The sequence below is a fragment of the Notolabrus celidotus genome, chromosome 22 (genome assembly GCF_009762535.1).
Source record: "Notolabrus celidotus isolate fNotCel1 chromosome 22, fNotCel1.pri, whole genome shotgun sequence".
In the NCBI taxonomy this organism is placed as follows: Eukaryota; Metazoa; Chordata; class Actinopteri; order Labriformes; family Labridae; genus Notolabrus; species Notolabrus celidotus.
In genome coordinates, this window is record NC_048293.1 from 27,715,581 (window position 1) to 27,733,161 (window position 17,581).

At 40.7% G+C, this 17,581-nt stretch overlaps 1 protein-coding gene across 4 annotated transcripts in view; it reads right to left on the reverse strand.

The window, feature by feature from the left end:
• Window positions 1–13,704, reverse strand: part of pcnx1 (pecanex 1) — a 51,407-nt gene extending 37,703 nt beyond the window's left edge. For all 4 annotated transcript variants that reach the window (XM_034675102.1, XM_034675100.1, XM_034675099.1 and 1 more), the window contains exons 1-4: window positions 13,329–13,704; window positions 8,429–8,640; window positions 5,445–5,550; window positions 2,020–2,056 (exon numbers count right to left, since the gene is read on the reverse strand). In XM_034675102.1, the coding sequence (XP_034530993.1) occupies window positions 2,020–2,056; window positions 5,445–5,550; window positions 8,429–8,640; window positions 13,329–13,481 (508 nt within the window). In that variant the 5' untranslated portion in view covers window positions 13,482–13,704. The remainder of the gene's footprint in view (window positions 1–2,019; window positions 2,057–5,444; window positions 5,551–8,428; window positions 8,641–13,328) is intronic.
• Between the last annotated feature and the right edge of the window lie 3,877 nt (window positions 13,705–17,581).

Genomic DNA, 17,581 nt, shown 5'->3' on the forward strand with positions numbered 1-17,581 from the left:
AAATTTTTGAAAAAAAAAAATTTTTGGCAAAAAAAAATTTTAAAAAAAATTTTGACAAAAAAAAAATTGACAAAAAAAATTTGACAAAAAAGTTGATCCACAGCCTGTCGAAAAAATTATTTTCTTCAAATTTGAAATTTTGCTCCAAAAGCAGAAAACCCTGCACCTACGGTTAAAAACATGGAAAAAGCGATGACTGAATCAACACGTGAGAGGAGATAAGCACGAGTAGCAAAGACGTTTCAACACGGCTTTAAAATCCTTTAGAACTCAAAAAGCCGTGATCGCAGAGATCGCCCGGTGTTTTGGTTTAAACAGCGACCCTGTTAACTGGAGACTCTCAGCCGGATGCATCCCTCATAAACGTCTTTAGACCATCATTAAATATCTGATGAGGATATTTTGAAATCTTAATAAAAACTAAACTAGTTTGCATTCCCAGGAACTCCCTCTGTGTTTCAACAGCTGTGTAAACTCCACAAACACTGACACGTTCAGCTGAAGGGCTCCAGTTTACAGGGTCACTTTTAAAACCGGAACACCGGGAGAGACGCATTCACGGTGGGCTGAGAGAAGACTACTGTTACAAGCTGCTAAATCAAGAGAATCACAGCTTCTTCTTTTGAAAAGTACACACACATACAAAAAAGATAGAACAAATAAAAACTAATGAAAGAAAGAGAAAAAATTTAAAAAAATTTGAACAAAAAATGTTGAACAAAAACTTTTGAGAACAATTTTTGGGAAAAAATTTTAAAAGATTTGACAATTTTTTTTGACCAATTTTTTTTTTGAAAAAAAATAAAATTTGACAAAAAAAAATTGACAAAAAAGTTGACCCTTTTGAAAAAATAAATTTTCCTCAAACTTGAAATTGTGCTCCAAAAGCAGAAAAACATGAAAAAAAGTGAAAATGTTGTGCCTGCGGTTAAAAACATGGAAAAAGCAATGAATGAATCAACACAAACACTGACACGTTCAGCTGAAGGTCTCCAGTTTACAGGGTCACTTTTAAAACCGGAACACCGGGAGGAGAGACGCATTCACGGCGGGCTGAGAGAAGACTACTGTTACAAGCTGCTAAATCAAGAGAATCGGTTGAAAAACGCCTAAACCATGAAATCAGAAAACACAGCTTCTGACATGGTTCCTTTTGATCATGCTGATGTTTGCCTGAGTGTTGTTAGTTAATGCTTTTAAAAAGGCGATGATTGACAGCTCTCTTGAGCAACGAGGCTCCTGCAGCACTGTGTGCACTACATTATCAGCACAGAGGAGGAACAGCAAGACACAAGAGTCATTGAACTTTCTAGAACTGATAGCTTCAGTAGCTTCAAATCAACACATGAGTCTGTTCTGCTGAAGTCTGCACCCAGGGAGGGACCTTGTTGGTCAATCTAACGAGTGTTTTGGATGACAGAAGGTGCGTGATGTCAAAGCTCCTGCAGCTGAGACTCTAGCTCTGCAAATGTCACCGATGCAAGATGTCAGCGCTCGTCACAGGGGGTGTTTTGGCTTCACTTTTGCACACACTAATCAATCTGTGCAGCAGTGGTCCAGCAGTTTACATGCTCTCACAGGTAAAAGAGCTGTTTTTTAATAAAGTATGCAACTTTAGAGACATTTAAGATAAGTATCTGTCTCCCTCTGTCATCCTCTCTTCATGTCATTGACCTGGTGGATCCATATGTGCCTGCTCGGGCACTTGGTTCTCAGGGGACTGGCCCTTTAAGTGTCCCTAAGGTCCGTAAAAAGACTATTGGTGAGCGGGCCTTTTCATTTTGTGCTCCCACTCTATGGAACAATCTCCCCGTCCTGTTTGTTTTTAAGCTTTGTAAAGCACTTTGATTGAAAGCGCTCTATAAATACATTTATTATTATTATTATTTAATGTTGTCAAACTTTGAGTAATCGTAGTTTGATGAAGCTCTCTGCAGCCACGTCTCTTTTCACATCCATCAACCGAAGCAACAGCTCCCCTGATGTCTCCAGAACACGTGACAGGTAAGTCATAGTTACCTTTGGCTACTGCTGCTCTTCCATGAGTTGATGCAATCTGAAAATCAAAGAAAGAAAGAAAAAAAAGAGTCAAGCAGTGTTTTTGAGACAAACAGATTCAGGATAAAGACGGCCGAACTGCCAGAGTGTGTCATCATCAGAGGATCCGGCATCCAGAGGAAGACGTGTTTCTGTGTGTGACAAACAGCTGGTGCTCGTTCGCTGTCGTCGCAGGAGGAAAGTTTTGGCTTCCTCTCCTCCTCCTCGGCACACAGCAGCTGAGCAGGACACGCCGGCTGATTAGCGTCTCAAGGACATGCAGTACAAAGACGAGCAGCACAGCAGCCCGTGGGGATCCAGAGGTTAAATATATCTCAGAGAGGGAAACGGCTAAATAACTTTGAATATTGAAGGAGACATCAGCTGACAGGAGGCGATGTGAGGGTCATACCTAATGAGGACGAGCTCACATTCAAGAGCAGCTGCTTGTCAACGCACGGTCGTAAAGATCCACTCTGAGGTTTGTGGTAATCAGAAAACACTGAACGATGGAGGACGTGTGTTTAGACTCAGATTAAAGATGGATCCCAGGAGTGTCCTCACTTTCACTCATCGCAACTGCTGCTTCATTTCCAGCTCAGACTCAAACATAAGGTCAGACAACAGCTGGAAACTTAGTCACAATGAAGGGCCTCAAGTTGTCACATGAATCTGGTCTGTGAGAGGAGGATCTCATGCTGGATTAACTCAGTTCAGGCTGACACAGTTTGCTCAAAGACAGCAGGACTGATCTGTCTTCTTCTACAACGAGCGTTAAACATCTGACTCTTCAACATCTCTGCGCTCAGACTCTCAGACTTTGTGGCACAGACACCCGGGACGTGTGTGAGTCCTTAGTGCCGTCTCACTGTCACATCATGAAGCGTGTGAGCTCTCTGATGCAGGCTGAGAAACACCAAATAAAACACTTTGTAAGAGTCTGTGTTTCTGGAGGACGGGAGTGTCTGCTGCATGAGTTTGAAAAGAGTTGTAAACAAAGGAAGTGTGGAAAAGTTAATCTATAAGTTTCCTCAGTCGTGTTTGTTGAGTTTTGAAGTGTCTTAGTTAAATATTAACGCAGGTTTAACATCAAGTTCTTTGACTTTTGTTAGTTTGCTTGAATAAATCAACACTGCACTGTAAGACTCTTAAAGTCACACTGCAGATCTGCATTGTTTGTACCTGAGGTTACTGAAGTCTGTGAGGGGTCAGTGACCTCAGGCTGCAGGACTGTAAGGAGACAGAGCTGCTTTCACACCTGTTGACTTTGTTTAAAGTTCACTGATAAATCATTTAGTCTGAAAATGAATGACTGTCTCTATTTTTTTGGTTTCCACCCAAAATCTAAAATACACAAATGAATGAAGCTTGAATATTTGGAAGGAGCTGTGCATCCAGGAGACTAGTACCTGGTCTAAATCCTCCTTGGAAAGAAGGCCGTTACAAAGACCTGTCTTAAAGGTGACATATCATGCAAAATGGACTTTTTAATGGTTCTCTACCTGGAATCTGTGTCCCTGTCTACAAACCCCCTGAGAATGAAAAGAATCCATTCTGCCCCTGTTCTGATTTCTCCACCTTTCTGTAAATGTGTGCTGAAACCAGCCGTTTCAGTTTTCAGTGTTTTTCATACGTCACAACGCCATCCGGTCTGTAACAGGAAGTCAGAGCTCGGAGCTTGTTCAGCTCATAGACTGTATAAAATACAACTCAACCCCTCCTCCGTTTTTCATTCCCTGCACACACGTGTGCTAACAAGGAGCTTAGGAGGGAGGCATGCTAGTTGTAGGCTGTCTTAATAAACACAAAGGTCGCTTTGACTCCCCACGTCTGCAGATTTGAAGATCTAGTGGATGATTTTTATTTATCATGGATAAGTGCTAGCGCTAGTTAGCATAGCCACATAGCTACATGTTGGTAGCTGTGTACCAAGACACACGTCGACATACTGATAAATAAAACAACAAGAAACACTAAATCTGTGACCAATGGTTCAGAAAGGTCCTGCTGCAGGCGCCTCTCCATCAGGATCAGATTCTGGATCAGATTCAGAGGGTTGAAGTAACGAGGGTCTATGAGCAGCCGTGTATATTCAGCCAACATGTAAACATTAGATCAACGTGCTGGACAGCCGAGGCCACACCCACTTCCTGAGGGGGCGTGGTCAGAGAGAAAACAGACTGTTCTGAGGAGGACTGAAGAAGAGGGTTTTTCAGGCAGACCAAAATCTGATTTCAAAGTGTTTTTTTGAGCATAAACTTTAAAGACATGTTTTGGGGACCTCTTAGACCAATATATGTTGATGAAAAAAGCGTGATATGTCACCTTTAAGACTTAAGCACCAACTTACAAACAATGTCTGTCAATCATAGATGATATACTAGTGATGGAGAGACTTCTCTAGAGGTTAAGAATGAGGGGAGGATGCTTTATAAAAGGCTAGGAATTTTTGATTTTATATAAAAGAAAGGCATGAATATTTATGTGGTTGAAAAATAAGGTAGACTTCCCCCATCCTACAGACTCGGCTTGTTTTTAAAAGTGTTTTTGTAAACCACCAAACAACCTTTTTTAAATGTGTTTTATTTGTGTTGTTTTTCAAATTATTTTGAACTTTATTCATTTATTTTAATGCTTTATTAATAGTTTTACAAACAAGAACATTTATTCCCTACCGCCATTATTATTTTTTTTTATTTAATTGATTTAGCCTTCTTTAATTTGAATTAATTATTTCTTTAGAACTTATTGTTTTTTTTATTTTGTCTCTATCATTTTTTATTAATTAAATCTAGTCACATTTCTTAGTGACACAGCTCTTTATTCAAATCTAATTTACTCCTTATTTTAAAGAATTAAACTGTGTACTGTTTTTTAAAGAGTACCTTACATGTGTTATAATAACTATTAATCATAGGAGCTTAAACCTGCAGATGAATTACTCTGAGATTCTCTGTCAGAGCAAACTGATTTCCTGTCCAGCAGCTAATTGATGAAGTGATTATTTCTCCTCCACAGAGAAGAGGAAGAGTTGATTGAATCATAGACATTACAGCACATGACCTACATGTTGGTGCAGACAAGAAAATGCACCGCTCTGCATCTTATATGGATTCATTCCACTAAATCACATTAAAGATATCTCTGGACGACATCAGGAGTCTCATCCTCGTCTCTGTGTTCATGTTTCTGACTCTGCTCCTCTACGGAGAGCAGAAAGGCACTGAGTGGATAACACACTCATTATTCTGTTCCCTCTGATTCCCTTTTTTGGACACAAAATTAATTAAAGCCAATCATCTGCATGCTGGCAGTGTTTCATTTTAAATCAGGCGGAAGGAGAAGAAGATTAATTGTTTTATATTCATGTTGATGTTTGGAGGAGAGACGTCTGCTCGTAGACTCACCTGCTGGTTTGACTCCATCCCGATGTAGGAGTTCCTTGAGCTGCAGTCCACAGGAGGAGTCTCTTGTCTGATGAAGTCTGCCATCTCAATGCCCCCTCCAGGGTCCCTGTAAGCACACACACACACACACTTTAATCATCATCATATGTGCGGTGCAGAGCAGAGGCTACCTGAGTGAAAGAGCCGTTCAGATAAAACTTTATTTAGAAAGTTCTGGTTTTTAAAAAGGAGTCGTGTGGATTTTATGAAAACAGATGAAAGCGTCTGTGTAGATTTCCTCCAGGTTTATATTTAGCCAGGACTTGCTCCTTCAACCAGCTGGTATGTCGACACAAGCAGTTGCCAGGGATTGTCTATAAATCACTTCCATATGCCAGAAAAATGTTTCATAACGGGTCAAACCACAACATAAACACTGCTGAGACAAACTCCAACATGCAGGGAGGATGCACAGAGGCTGGAGAGAGGAGCAGGGAGGGGCGTGTCCTGCTTCTGCTGCTGCTGCTGAAACAACACCTTAATGAAGCGTCTGTAAACTCAAACAACCTGGAATGTGACTCCAGATGTGGGCAGAGCTGCGACCGTGTGTGTGCGTAGTCTGCTCCTGTGGCTCACAGCTCTCATTCTTCGTGTTGCCTTTCCCCCTCTCTCTCAGCGCCCTGCTAAGCGCTCCCTTTGGCATGTGAGCATGAGTCACTTCTTCGAGTCACAGGCGGTGAAACGCTGGAACCTGACTGGATGCTGTCCCTGCTGTAGGTCAGATCAACCTCTTTATTGAGGGCCTGGCATTTGGAGCGCTGGGAACACAGTGTTTGTGTTTTTTTAACATCTCTCATGATCGCTGGAAATTACCTTTTTCACTTCTTTATGTATCAGGGGGATGTTGGTGTGCTCACATGGTGCTTTAGAGTTTGGTGTGAGTGGCTTTAAAGGACAGAGAGCTTCAGAGCGGCTCCGGTAGATAGTTTAAACCTGCTAACCTGAAGGGAATCTGCTTCTGATCAACGTACGTCCACTTAGAGAGCTTGTTTTTGTCTCTAAGTGCCTGAAAACATCACTGACAAGCCTCCAAACACTACTTTCAACTTTGCATACACCAAAGTAGCTTCTCTTCTGTAAACTATGCTAAATTGTTTTGCTAGCACCACCATCCTTCAGGCTAGCGTCCTCATGCCTGTGCTGGTTCCTCATGTCTCTGGTGGAGTGGTCATATGTCAGTTTAACTTTATCTCCATTTACTAGATTGACATACTGACAAATCACGCCCACTACCAGATGACATCATCACCTGTGATCGTTTACATCCAGGTAGTAGATATTTAGACCATTATGGTAGGAGCTACAGGCCTGGCTTGTTGCGGACAAGCGGCAACATCCAGTCTCAAAATATGTAGCCGATGCGGGAGTGTTATAAACTGCAGTTCATCGAGTGTCCACTAGAGGCTGGCTGCAGAAACACAGGAAACCACATACACACCCATTCAAAGAAGACGATCTTTACAGCAGAAATAAACATGTTTACAGCCTGGTTCAAAAAACGAGCGTAGTCTGGATAGCTCATTTCTCTATCGGCACACAGATGACATCATCACCTGTGTTCGTTTACATCCAGGTGGTAGATATTTAGACCATTATGGGAGGAGCTACAGGCCTGGCTTGTTGCGGACAAGCGTCAACATCCGGTCTCAAAATATGTAGCCGATGCGGAAGTGTTATAAACTGCAGTTCATCAAGTGTCCACTTGAGGCTGGCTGCAGAAACACAGGAAACCACATACACACCTATTCAAAGAAGACGATCTTTGCAGCAGAGATAAACATGTTTACAGCCTGGTTCAAAAAACGGCTTCGGTCTACGTTGCTAATTTCTAATTTTTTTCCAGTTTTTGCCCAAATAAGGACATGACTGAGTTGATTGACAGGTGGGAACACATAGCTGTTGGCTAGGAGGCTCAAACCCCGCCTCTTTAACTCTCACTAAGTTTGGTTGAGTTCAGCATTTCCAATATGGCTGCCACCAACGATTGGCTTCAAAACAGCGCTCAGGAACAGATGGGTGACATCGCGGATACTACGTCCATTATTTATACAGTGTATGGTTGCAGATGGCAGCACTGCAGCTTAGACAGGACATGTGATCGACGTTTCAGGCGTACTGTGTAAACATATGACTAATTTGTTTAACTAAGTAGTAACTCTAGTGCCCTGAGTTTCAAAATGCAACAACTAAGTGATGTAACGCTCAACAGCAAAGATTCAGGATCACGATCACATCTCTTCTTATATCCTATATATTAAAATCTAACTCTGTCCTCCTTTGCACCCTTCACCCATTTTTGTCCTCCAATTTCCAGGGTCCTGAGGGGGTTTGTTGTGCCCCTTATGGGATACAAGATTCCCCAAAACACTGACAGTTACCAGTTCAGCAACATCAAGCTCAAAATCATTATTTCTACCATAATTGTCAATAAACATATTAAATCATATCCAGTAGATGTTGGGCTCCATGCATGTACAATAATTTGATTCCCCTGGGAAATGACAGGCTTTTAGTATTTTTCCCTGGAGGTATCATCATCATCAGCTTTCATCCTGTGAATGATCACGTCTCTGTCATCTCTCTGAGCAGCTCTCTAAAATAAAATAAATGTGAAACAAAGTGAATATGATATTCTAACTGGTAACTGGAGCAGAGACAGCAGGTTTGCCTCTAAAGTGATATATGGATTCTCCCAGCCGGAGCCTGAGTCTTATCTGCACTCCAGCTCTGAACCTTTGACCGCAGCTCCACCGGACATCTCCTCATTACATCATCTCTACCCGACACAGCTCCCTCCATCTGACTGCACGCCATCAATGATCGGGGAAGAATGACGTCCCCTCCCTCCGACTCAGCCTTTTACAGAATCATCTGTCAGAGCGTCTTAGTCACGCTCGTCTCTCTCCTACACGTCCACGCGATCAGACCGAGCGGCGTGAGCTTACCCCGGGCCGTTGCTGTCCTCTCGACGTGTGACACCGCCGTCGATGGCCCCCTCGGTGCCACCTCTGCCGCCCTGGCTCTCCTTCGCCTTCTCCACCACCTCCCCTTCATCCAGGGCGTGGTGGAGGCGGTAGTTCACCATCTTCAGCAGCAGGAACATGGCAGCGATCACACCGCAGTAGATTCCCACTATCACCATGGTTGGCTGCAGGGCCTGGGGTCAGAGAAGAAACGGGGGTTAGCTTTGAGGAGGAGGATCCTGAGATGAAGAGGGAACAGGATATGCTCCAGTTGAGGACTAAAGAGTTAAACCGTGTTCATATTGACGTTATTCAGACATTTATTGGGACATCATGACAACGTTAAACTGGAACCTCCGCTCACCTTTTGTAAGCTAGCTAACGGTTATAAATAAAAAGTTGTCTAATAGAAAGACAAGTAGGATTAAAAAGAAGGATCTGTGATACTTTTTTACCACAGAGGCTGACTGTGCTCATGGGAAATGTAGTTTTCAACCCAGAAAAAAACTACAGATTTCGTCCACAGGGGGCGCCACAATCAACACAACATGAAAGTTACTTACTGTGCATTTAATCAGGTGAGGATTCACTTTAAAATAGTATTTTGATTCTTAATAGGAAGAATGTTTTATCTAATTCCATTTAAAGTAGGTGACGGTGCTCATGGGAAATGTAGTCTCCATCCCATAAAAAAACACTACCAATTTCGCCCACAGGGGGCACCAGAAACAACACAACATGAAAGTTATCTACTGCATCTTTAATCAGGAGGTGATGAGGATGATTGTTTTATCTATTTATCAAATTCAAGGTGGGTGATGGTGCTCATGGGAAATGTAGTCTTCAATGCAGATAAAAACACTACCGATTTCGACCACAGGGGGCGCCAGATTCAACACAACATGAAAGATACCTACTGTGCATTTAATCAGGAGGGGATAAGGAAGAATGTTTTAACTATTTATCAAATTCAAGGTGGGTGATGGTGCTCATGGGAAATGTAGTCTTCAATGCAGATAAAAAAACTTTAGATTTTGTCCACAGGGGGCGCCAGAATCAACACAACATGAAAGTTACTTATTGTGCCTTTAATCAGGAGGGGATGAGAATGATTGTTTTATGTATTTATTAAATTAAAAGTGGGTCATGGTGCTCATGGGAAATGTAGTCTTTAACACTGGGAAAACTACAGATTTCGTCCACAGGGGGCGCCAGAATCAATGCAAAGTTACTTACTGTGCCTTTAATCAGGAGGGGATTAACTCACAAATATAACTTTGATTCTTATGAGGAAGATTTTTGTTTCATGAATTAATTGTGTTTATAGTCAGTGATGGTGCTCATGGGAAATGTAGTCCCCAACCAGGAAATATTCAGATTTCATCCAAAGGAGTCACTAGAATCAAACCAACATGAAAGTTACTCACTGTGCCTTTAATCAGAGGAGGATGAGGAAGAATGTTTTATCTATTTATTAAATTGAAAGTGGGTGATAGTGCTCATGGGAAATGTAGTCTCCAACCAGGAAAAACACCACAGATTTCATCCCAAGGAGTCACAAGAATCAAAACAACATGAAAATTCCTCACTGTGCCTTTAAGGTCTGATGTGACTCAAACCTTGACGTTCTCTAAACAAAGCTGGAAGAGCAACACACACATGAATGCACACACTGTTTCAGGTCTTCACACAATAAACTACATTTTACGTCTTTTATATGAAGAGAGCTACAACCAGAGGCATGTGTGTTTACTACACAGTGTTTGTGTGCATGTGCGTGTGTGTGTGTGTGTGTGTGTGTGTGTGTGTGTGCTCTCCATCGTCTTCACTGTTGTCCTTGACATACCCTGCTTCATCTGTTTGCAGTTATTACAAACAGCAACACCGCTCAAACCTGTGGCTGGATATAAACCTCAGAGCTGACGAGAGTATTTCCACTCCTGGAATAGAACGGAAACCACAAACCTATTTGAAACATCGGCCCCTCGATATACACGCTCGTATGCTGAGCAAACGTTGACATTTATACAGAGATGTGTCTGAAAAACAAATTCAACAGTTTGTTACGGTGTGATTCAGGCTCTCCTGGGAGCTTAAAGGTCAAGCCTCTGCCTGTAAACAACAACAGCCTTTAAATCAAGCTAACAGGCAAACAAAAAAACCTCCTGTGACAAATGAAGTGAGCAAACAGCAGCCAGTCTATTGAGTCTTGGACGGCGAGGTTGCCAGATTAGTGTCACGTCCCTGTCAGCTGTGCTCTCCTGCAGTCACAGCTGGTAGCTTCTGAAAACGGCTGAAACCACAAATCACAACAGACAGGAGGACAACACGGAGATAAAGAGGAGGAGGAGGAGGAGGAGGAGGAGGAGGAGGAGGGGGCTTTAAATTCACTGATTAAAGCACGGTGTATTTAACTGTTCATATCCTAACCCATCTTCACATCAGCACAGAGATAAACACAGAGTGTAAACAAAAGAGCAGCCGGGTCCAGGATCACGATGATGGGATTTCCAGTCAGATCGTTTTGACTCCGCTCAGTAACGAGAGACGACTCTTTTGATTCTGTAGTTTCTAAATCAGTCAAAGTGAGACACATGTCTTACTGTAACACATTAAAGCTTAGTCATCTCATTTCTAGGAATAATAACTTTACATTATGATGTGAACACAAACCTAAATCTGATCCAGACTCTACTTTGATTGAGTACAGTGTTCTGTGTTCGATACGATCAGATATTGTGCTCAAACATGAAGAATTTGCTGATTCATGTGGAAGTTATCCACCATGTTAAAGGTCTTGTTGTCATTAATATAAATATGAAACAGTCAAAGGGATTTCTATTTAACTCAAACCAATCATGGCTCAAAACTCGGGCTGTGAGAATGATTATTGGGACCGAGAAAATCCACAAAAGCAACATTATTGTAATCTCTTTGAAAAACAAGGACACCTCACTTCATAAGCTTTACTAACAAACAGAACTGACTTCCTGACATGTCATCATCCACGTCTAAACATGTTCAAATCACATGACTAAATAATGATGACAAAAACGTATAATTAAACGACATCATCTGAGTTAGACGTCCAAAAACATCCTGTATCTTTTTACAAAATCTAAATAAACTCCCCAAATCAGAGTTATCTCCAATATGATGCAGCAGAAGCCACACACTGCTATACAAGCTATCTAGCTAGCTGGTTACCTAGTCTTCTTCTTCTGCTGCAGCTCCATCCTTCATTTCCCTTTCATTAAACCGATCCGTCAGAGTACTACCATATAATCATTTGAAGCACAATAACAAAAAAAAGGACATTTATCGCCAATAGAGGTATACTGCCCAAGCAGCAACCTCAGGTCTCAAAATATGAATCTCATGTGGAAGTGCTAAAAACTGCACTTCATCAAGTGTCCACTAGAGGCTGGCTGCAGAAACACAGGAAACCACATACACACCCATTCAAAGAAGACGATCTTAACAGCAGAAATAAACATGTTTACAGCCTGGTTCAAAAAACAGCTTCGGTCTGAGGAGCTCATTTCTCTATCGGCACACACTGTTCAGAAGATATTACACTTACGAGTTTTGCCCAAATAAGGACATGACTGACCCGACTTGATACGGACGTGCTGGACTCCAGCGGCAACAGCTTCTACGACTCGTCTCATCACTATCACCTCTCTCTCTCTTACTCCCCTCTATCCCTCTTTCCAGACCCAACACGGTCTCAGCAGATGTGTGTCTAACATGAGTCTGGTCCTGCTGGAGGTTTCTGCCTGTTAAAGGAAGTTTTTCCTCACCACTGTAACTAGCTAAATACTGCGAGGTGCAATGCTCATGGTGGATTAAGGTGGGGTCAGACTGAGTCTGATCCAGTCTTGGTGTTGAGTCTCTGTTCATAATTTGACATAGAGTGGTCTAGACCTGCTCTGTTTGTAAAAGCGTCTTTAGATAACGTTTGTTGTGATTTGGCGCTTTATAAATAAAGATTGATTGATTGATTGACAGGCAGGAACACTGTAGCTGTTGGCGAGTAGGCTCAAAGGCCCGCCTCTTTACCTCACACTAGCTCAACAGCAGTTTAGTTGAGTTCAGCATTTCCAATATGGCACCCGCCGACAATTCCTGTGTGGAGCTTACTGTCTATGCTGATTTTGGCGCCCCCTCTGGTCAAAGTGATGTCTCTTAAATGTTTACTGATCTTATCCTGAACATTTGTTACATGTTTTATGACAAAAGAAATTTCATCATGCTTTAGTGTAACAGTGTGTTGAATCACTCACTGTGTATAAGTAAAGAGACTTGACAGATAACCCCTCATAGGAAGTTGTGAAATCGTCAATCTTGTTTGCCTTTGGGTCAATAATGCCGATCTTTGCGACAACAAGTCAAAAACTCCTTACTGGTGCTTTAAAGAAGTTGCACTAAAAGAAGAGGGCTCTTAAATAGGTCACTAAGAACCTTTTGTTTTGCATTGTACAAGAAAATAACAGTTTCTAAAAGAGGAGCCGGATCCTCTGTTCGCTGAAAAGAGCCGGTTCAAAGAGCCGACTCGTTCATGACTGACACATCACTACAAGCTAGTTAGTGGAGTGAACCCTTCATGGGGCAGCCATTTACAGATTTCTGCTGCTTTTGTCTCATAAATAAAGTCCCTCTGTTAAAGAACACAGTCACCTTGAGTTAGTGTGAAACATTCAGCTCCTAGTTTCCACAGTCAGGTTAGTTTCTCTGGCTGAACACAGGCTACATTGTCTGAGCTCCAGATAATAGACAGGGACCGTTAGTCTGCTTAGCTAGCCCCACGGAAACGTAAATAAAGGACTACAAAGGGGTTAAAAACTACAGAACCAGAACCAGCAGCAGCAGCAGGTCTCACCATGTACAGGGTGAAGGGGAAACATAGCAGGAACAGCCAGATGTAGAGGTGGAGCGCGTTGACGAATGTGTTCTGATCGGGGTCGTAGTACCACCCGCCCGTGACTGAAGCCCAGACCCCCTGCCTCAGGATCTGAAGAGTCTGAGACCCCATGTTGGTTCATCCAGCTCCGACCAATCCCACCGGAACCGACCCACAGAGGAACACCCGGGCTGACACGCGGGCTAGTCTCCTCTGAACATGACAATCGGTGCTCTGTTAGCAGACACTGGCCTGAGAATCCCCTCTGCAGCCATCTTCTCTGCTGCTGCTAGCCAGCCAGCTGGGGCAGTGTTCCAGTCCTCCACTGAGGAGAGACTGCAATCCCACCACGCCCTGCGAGGGACTTCTTCTTCGTGGGATCAGTAGAAGGTAGCTGTGGAGGAGGCAGCTGCAGGAGAGAGCTACAAACACTCTGCTGTTTGGGAAACTAGATTATAAAAACAACACCTTTAAAACATATGAAACACATTTATTATTTACAAGGAATAAAATTCATGTTTTATAGGAATATTTGATTTATAATTGATCTGTGTAAACTCATTCATTTGGCATAACTAAATATAAAACTAAGGGTATTCAAAATTAATTTATAAAGCATTTTCCAATTAATATTATTAATAAGAAGGATTTCTACCTTTAAAACTATTTTTTTAAAGATAAAGATTTTGCTTTGAGAACAAAAGTAAAATTAAGATAAGATAAGATATTACTTTATTGATCCCCCGGGGGGGAAATTCAGTTGTTACAGCAACCCAGACATAAGGCAAGGCAAGGCAAGGCAGCTTTATTTGTATAGCGCATTTCATACACGAGGGCAACTCAATGTGCTTTACATTAACACATTAAAAGCATTGGAGACATTCAGACAAGCATAAAAGAACATAATTAAAATGACAAATATGATAAAACAGAAAAGAAAAGGAAAATTAGAAATATATTAAAAATTACATTAAAATTTTAATTTAAAGTGGGTTAAAATAATCTAAGATAGGAAGGCAGAGGTAAATAAAAAAGTCTTAGTCTTTGATTTTAAAGAGGTGAGAGTTGGAGCAGACCTGCAGCTTTCAGGGAGTGTGTTCCAGATATGTGGTGCATAATGACTAAACGCTGCTTCACCATGTTTCGTTCTGACTCTAGGGACTGAAAGCAGACCAGTACCTGATGACCTCAGAGGTCCAGATGGTTCATAAAGTAGTAGCAGATCAGCAATGTATTTTGGGCCTAAACCATTCAGTGCTTTATAAACCATCAGCAGGATTTTAAAGTCTATTCTCTGACAGACAGGAAGCCAGTGTAGGGATCTAAGAACTGGAGTAATGTGGTCTACTTTTTTGGTCCTTGTTAGGATTCGAGCAGCAGCATTCTATATGAGCTGCAGCCGTCTGATGGACTTTTTAGGGAGTCCTGTAAAGATCCCGTTACAGTAGTCTAGTCTGCTAAAGATAAATGCATGGACGTACAATCAAGAAAGAAGTTTCAATAAGTACAAAAAAGTACAAAATAAGTACAAAATAAAAATAAAACAAAAATAAAACAAAACAAAATAACATAAAATACAATAAAAAATAAAATAAAAATAAAAATAAGTAAAATAAATAGATAAATAAAGCTAGAGTACAATTTAGATATATACAATGTTGCAAATGGTATTTAAATTAAATAGCAGTAATTACAGGCAGTATTAAAAAATGATTCAGTAGTGACAGGTTGACATGGTGTGATTATGGTTGGTAATGACAAATTAAGCAATAAATAGAATAATATTTGTATGTAATATGACCATGGGTTGTAGTTAGAATAGTAATGTAATATAACAAAATATAATATAGCAAGATAATTATATAATACAGTATATTATACATTATAATGCCAGCAGCAGTCAAGAGAGAGTTCGGGATGGGATGATGGAGTGTGACAGACAGAGCAGGGATGTTATGGATCTGTTCATGGGGGTGGGGGTGTCAGTGGTCAGCATGGTGCAGTCTGTGGCCTCCGTTACTGTTCAACAGTCTGATGGCAGTGGGCACAAAGGAGCGCCTGAAGCGTTCAGTCTTGCACCGTGGTGGAATGATGACTGAACGAGCTCCCCATCAGCCACAGCTCATCATGGAGAGGGGGAGAGGGGTTGTCCAGGATGGCTCGCAGTTTGTCCATCAACCTCCTCTCAGCCACTGACTCCAGACTGTCCAGTTCTAGGCCAACCACAGAGCGGGCCTTCTTTAAAACATAAGAGCATGTCCTGGTTAAATGCTCTCATGCAGTTTTTCTTTTAAAAACAGTTCAGGAAAATATTTTCACAAGAAAACCTGCTACATATATCTTTTTTGTCTTCTGTATATACTTTATTATTATGTTATTTTATTCCATTGTATTTGGATTTGTATCTTATTTTATTCCTTCTTCTATTAATATATAAATTTCTTACTTCCTGTTTATAAGAGCTCTGTAATGCCTGAATTTCTCTCCCGGGGATAACACCTTCAAAACACATGAAACATATTTATTATTTAAAAGGAATAAAAACATATATTATAGAAATATTTGATTTATAATTGATCTGTATAATCTCATGTATTTGGCATAAACAAACAAACTAACTTAGGGTATTCAAAAGTATTTTATAAAGTATTTTCTAATTAATATTATTTATAAGAAGGATTTCTACCTTCACATTTTTTTTTAAGAAACAGATTTTGCTTTGAGAACAAAAGTCAAATTAAAATAAGAGCATGTCCTGGTTAAATGCTCTCACTCAGTTTTTCTTTTAAAAATCAATTCAGAAAATTAGTTTCACAATAAAGCCTGTTACATATGTATTTTGATCTTATACCAATGTGGTAAATTTGACCCAATTTTGCTCATTTTGGCCAAATTCTTCATTCATTAGGCTGAACTCATTGAGATCCTTTCCCCATGACACTACAATGACTTTTTAAACTTACATTGATGAAATAAAAATGTGCCAATCTCTATGAATAACCTTTTAAATGATCTTATCAAAGATATATCTAAAAATATCAACCACTTGTTGTTAATGAACTGCACACGAGTAAAGTGTTGTGTCTTTTAGATTGTGTTCGTTTATAAACCAGAATTTTCAAACCTTTAATTTCTTTCCCTCGCTTTGTTTTAATTCCTCTTCTTCTCCTTCGTTAAAATTCATTTTTAAGTTGTCATTTTATTTTGTTGCAATTTTATAACCTTAATTTCACTGACATGATTTATAGGATGATGAACATCTGCGAAGTCTGACAGAAATAAATAACTAGTTGGTCACAAAATTAATGAATAAAAAAAGAAACCCCTTTCACCTGATTGATGCAAGTTAATGAAGATAGAAAGCATGTATGAAATATAACAGATCATCCAGTGAGTGGAGCAAATCTGATCAAATGGCGACACCTGCTGCTCACAATCTGAATAACCTTTATAACCAAGTAGACATACAATAAAGACTGGTATATACTCAGTGGTTTTATATCACATGTGGGCCTTATTTGTTAGATCAAAGTACTTCAAATTACAAGCAAGATAAATCAGAAGTCCTGAGAGGACTGAAGAGGCATTAAAAAAGGGAGAGACTATCTTCTAAACACTGATGTGAGGACGAGGAAACCCTAAAAATAGTAATCATTTAAATTTGCATATTTTATCTAGTATTGCAAAAAATAAGCTTGATGCAAATAAAAAAAGGAGTCATCAGTTTTCTGCTTCCTTGTTCCCACATGACCTCTGAGGAGGTCACAACCAGAAATGAAGTATCTCAGGTTTTAAACCAGCATGAAGCTCACCTGTGTCTGCTTCTTAAATACTCCTATCACTGCTGCAGTCCAGACAAGATGACCTTCTTTCTGTTTCTATCCTTTTTAAGATTTCTATAAAATAATGTTCTGCTTGTTCGGCTCTCGTGTTCTTTTATGGCGTACCTGCTTTTTGCCCTGTCAGCTGAGATAAGCCACCAGATGTTCAGTACCTCAGTGGATTAGAAACATCTCCAGATTTGATTTCAGGACAGAACTTCAGCAAATTGACTTTCCACCTGTCAGCCATCATGTTTGATAAAGTTAGTACAAGGACAGAACACCTGGAAAGTTTAGAGATGTTGATCCTGAGTCAGCTCAGCTCCAAACACACACATTAGATGTTATTTTGCTGACATCATGAAGAAAAGGACAATAACATGTAAACACACACACACACACACACACACA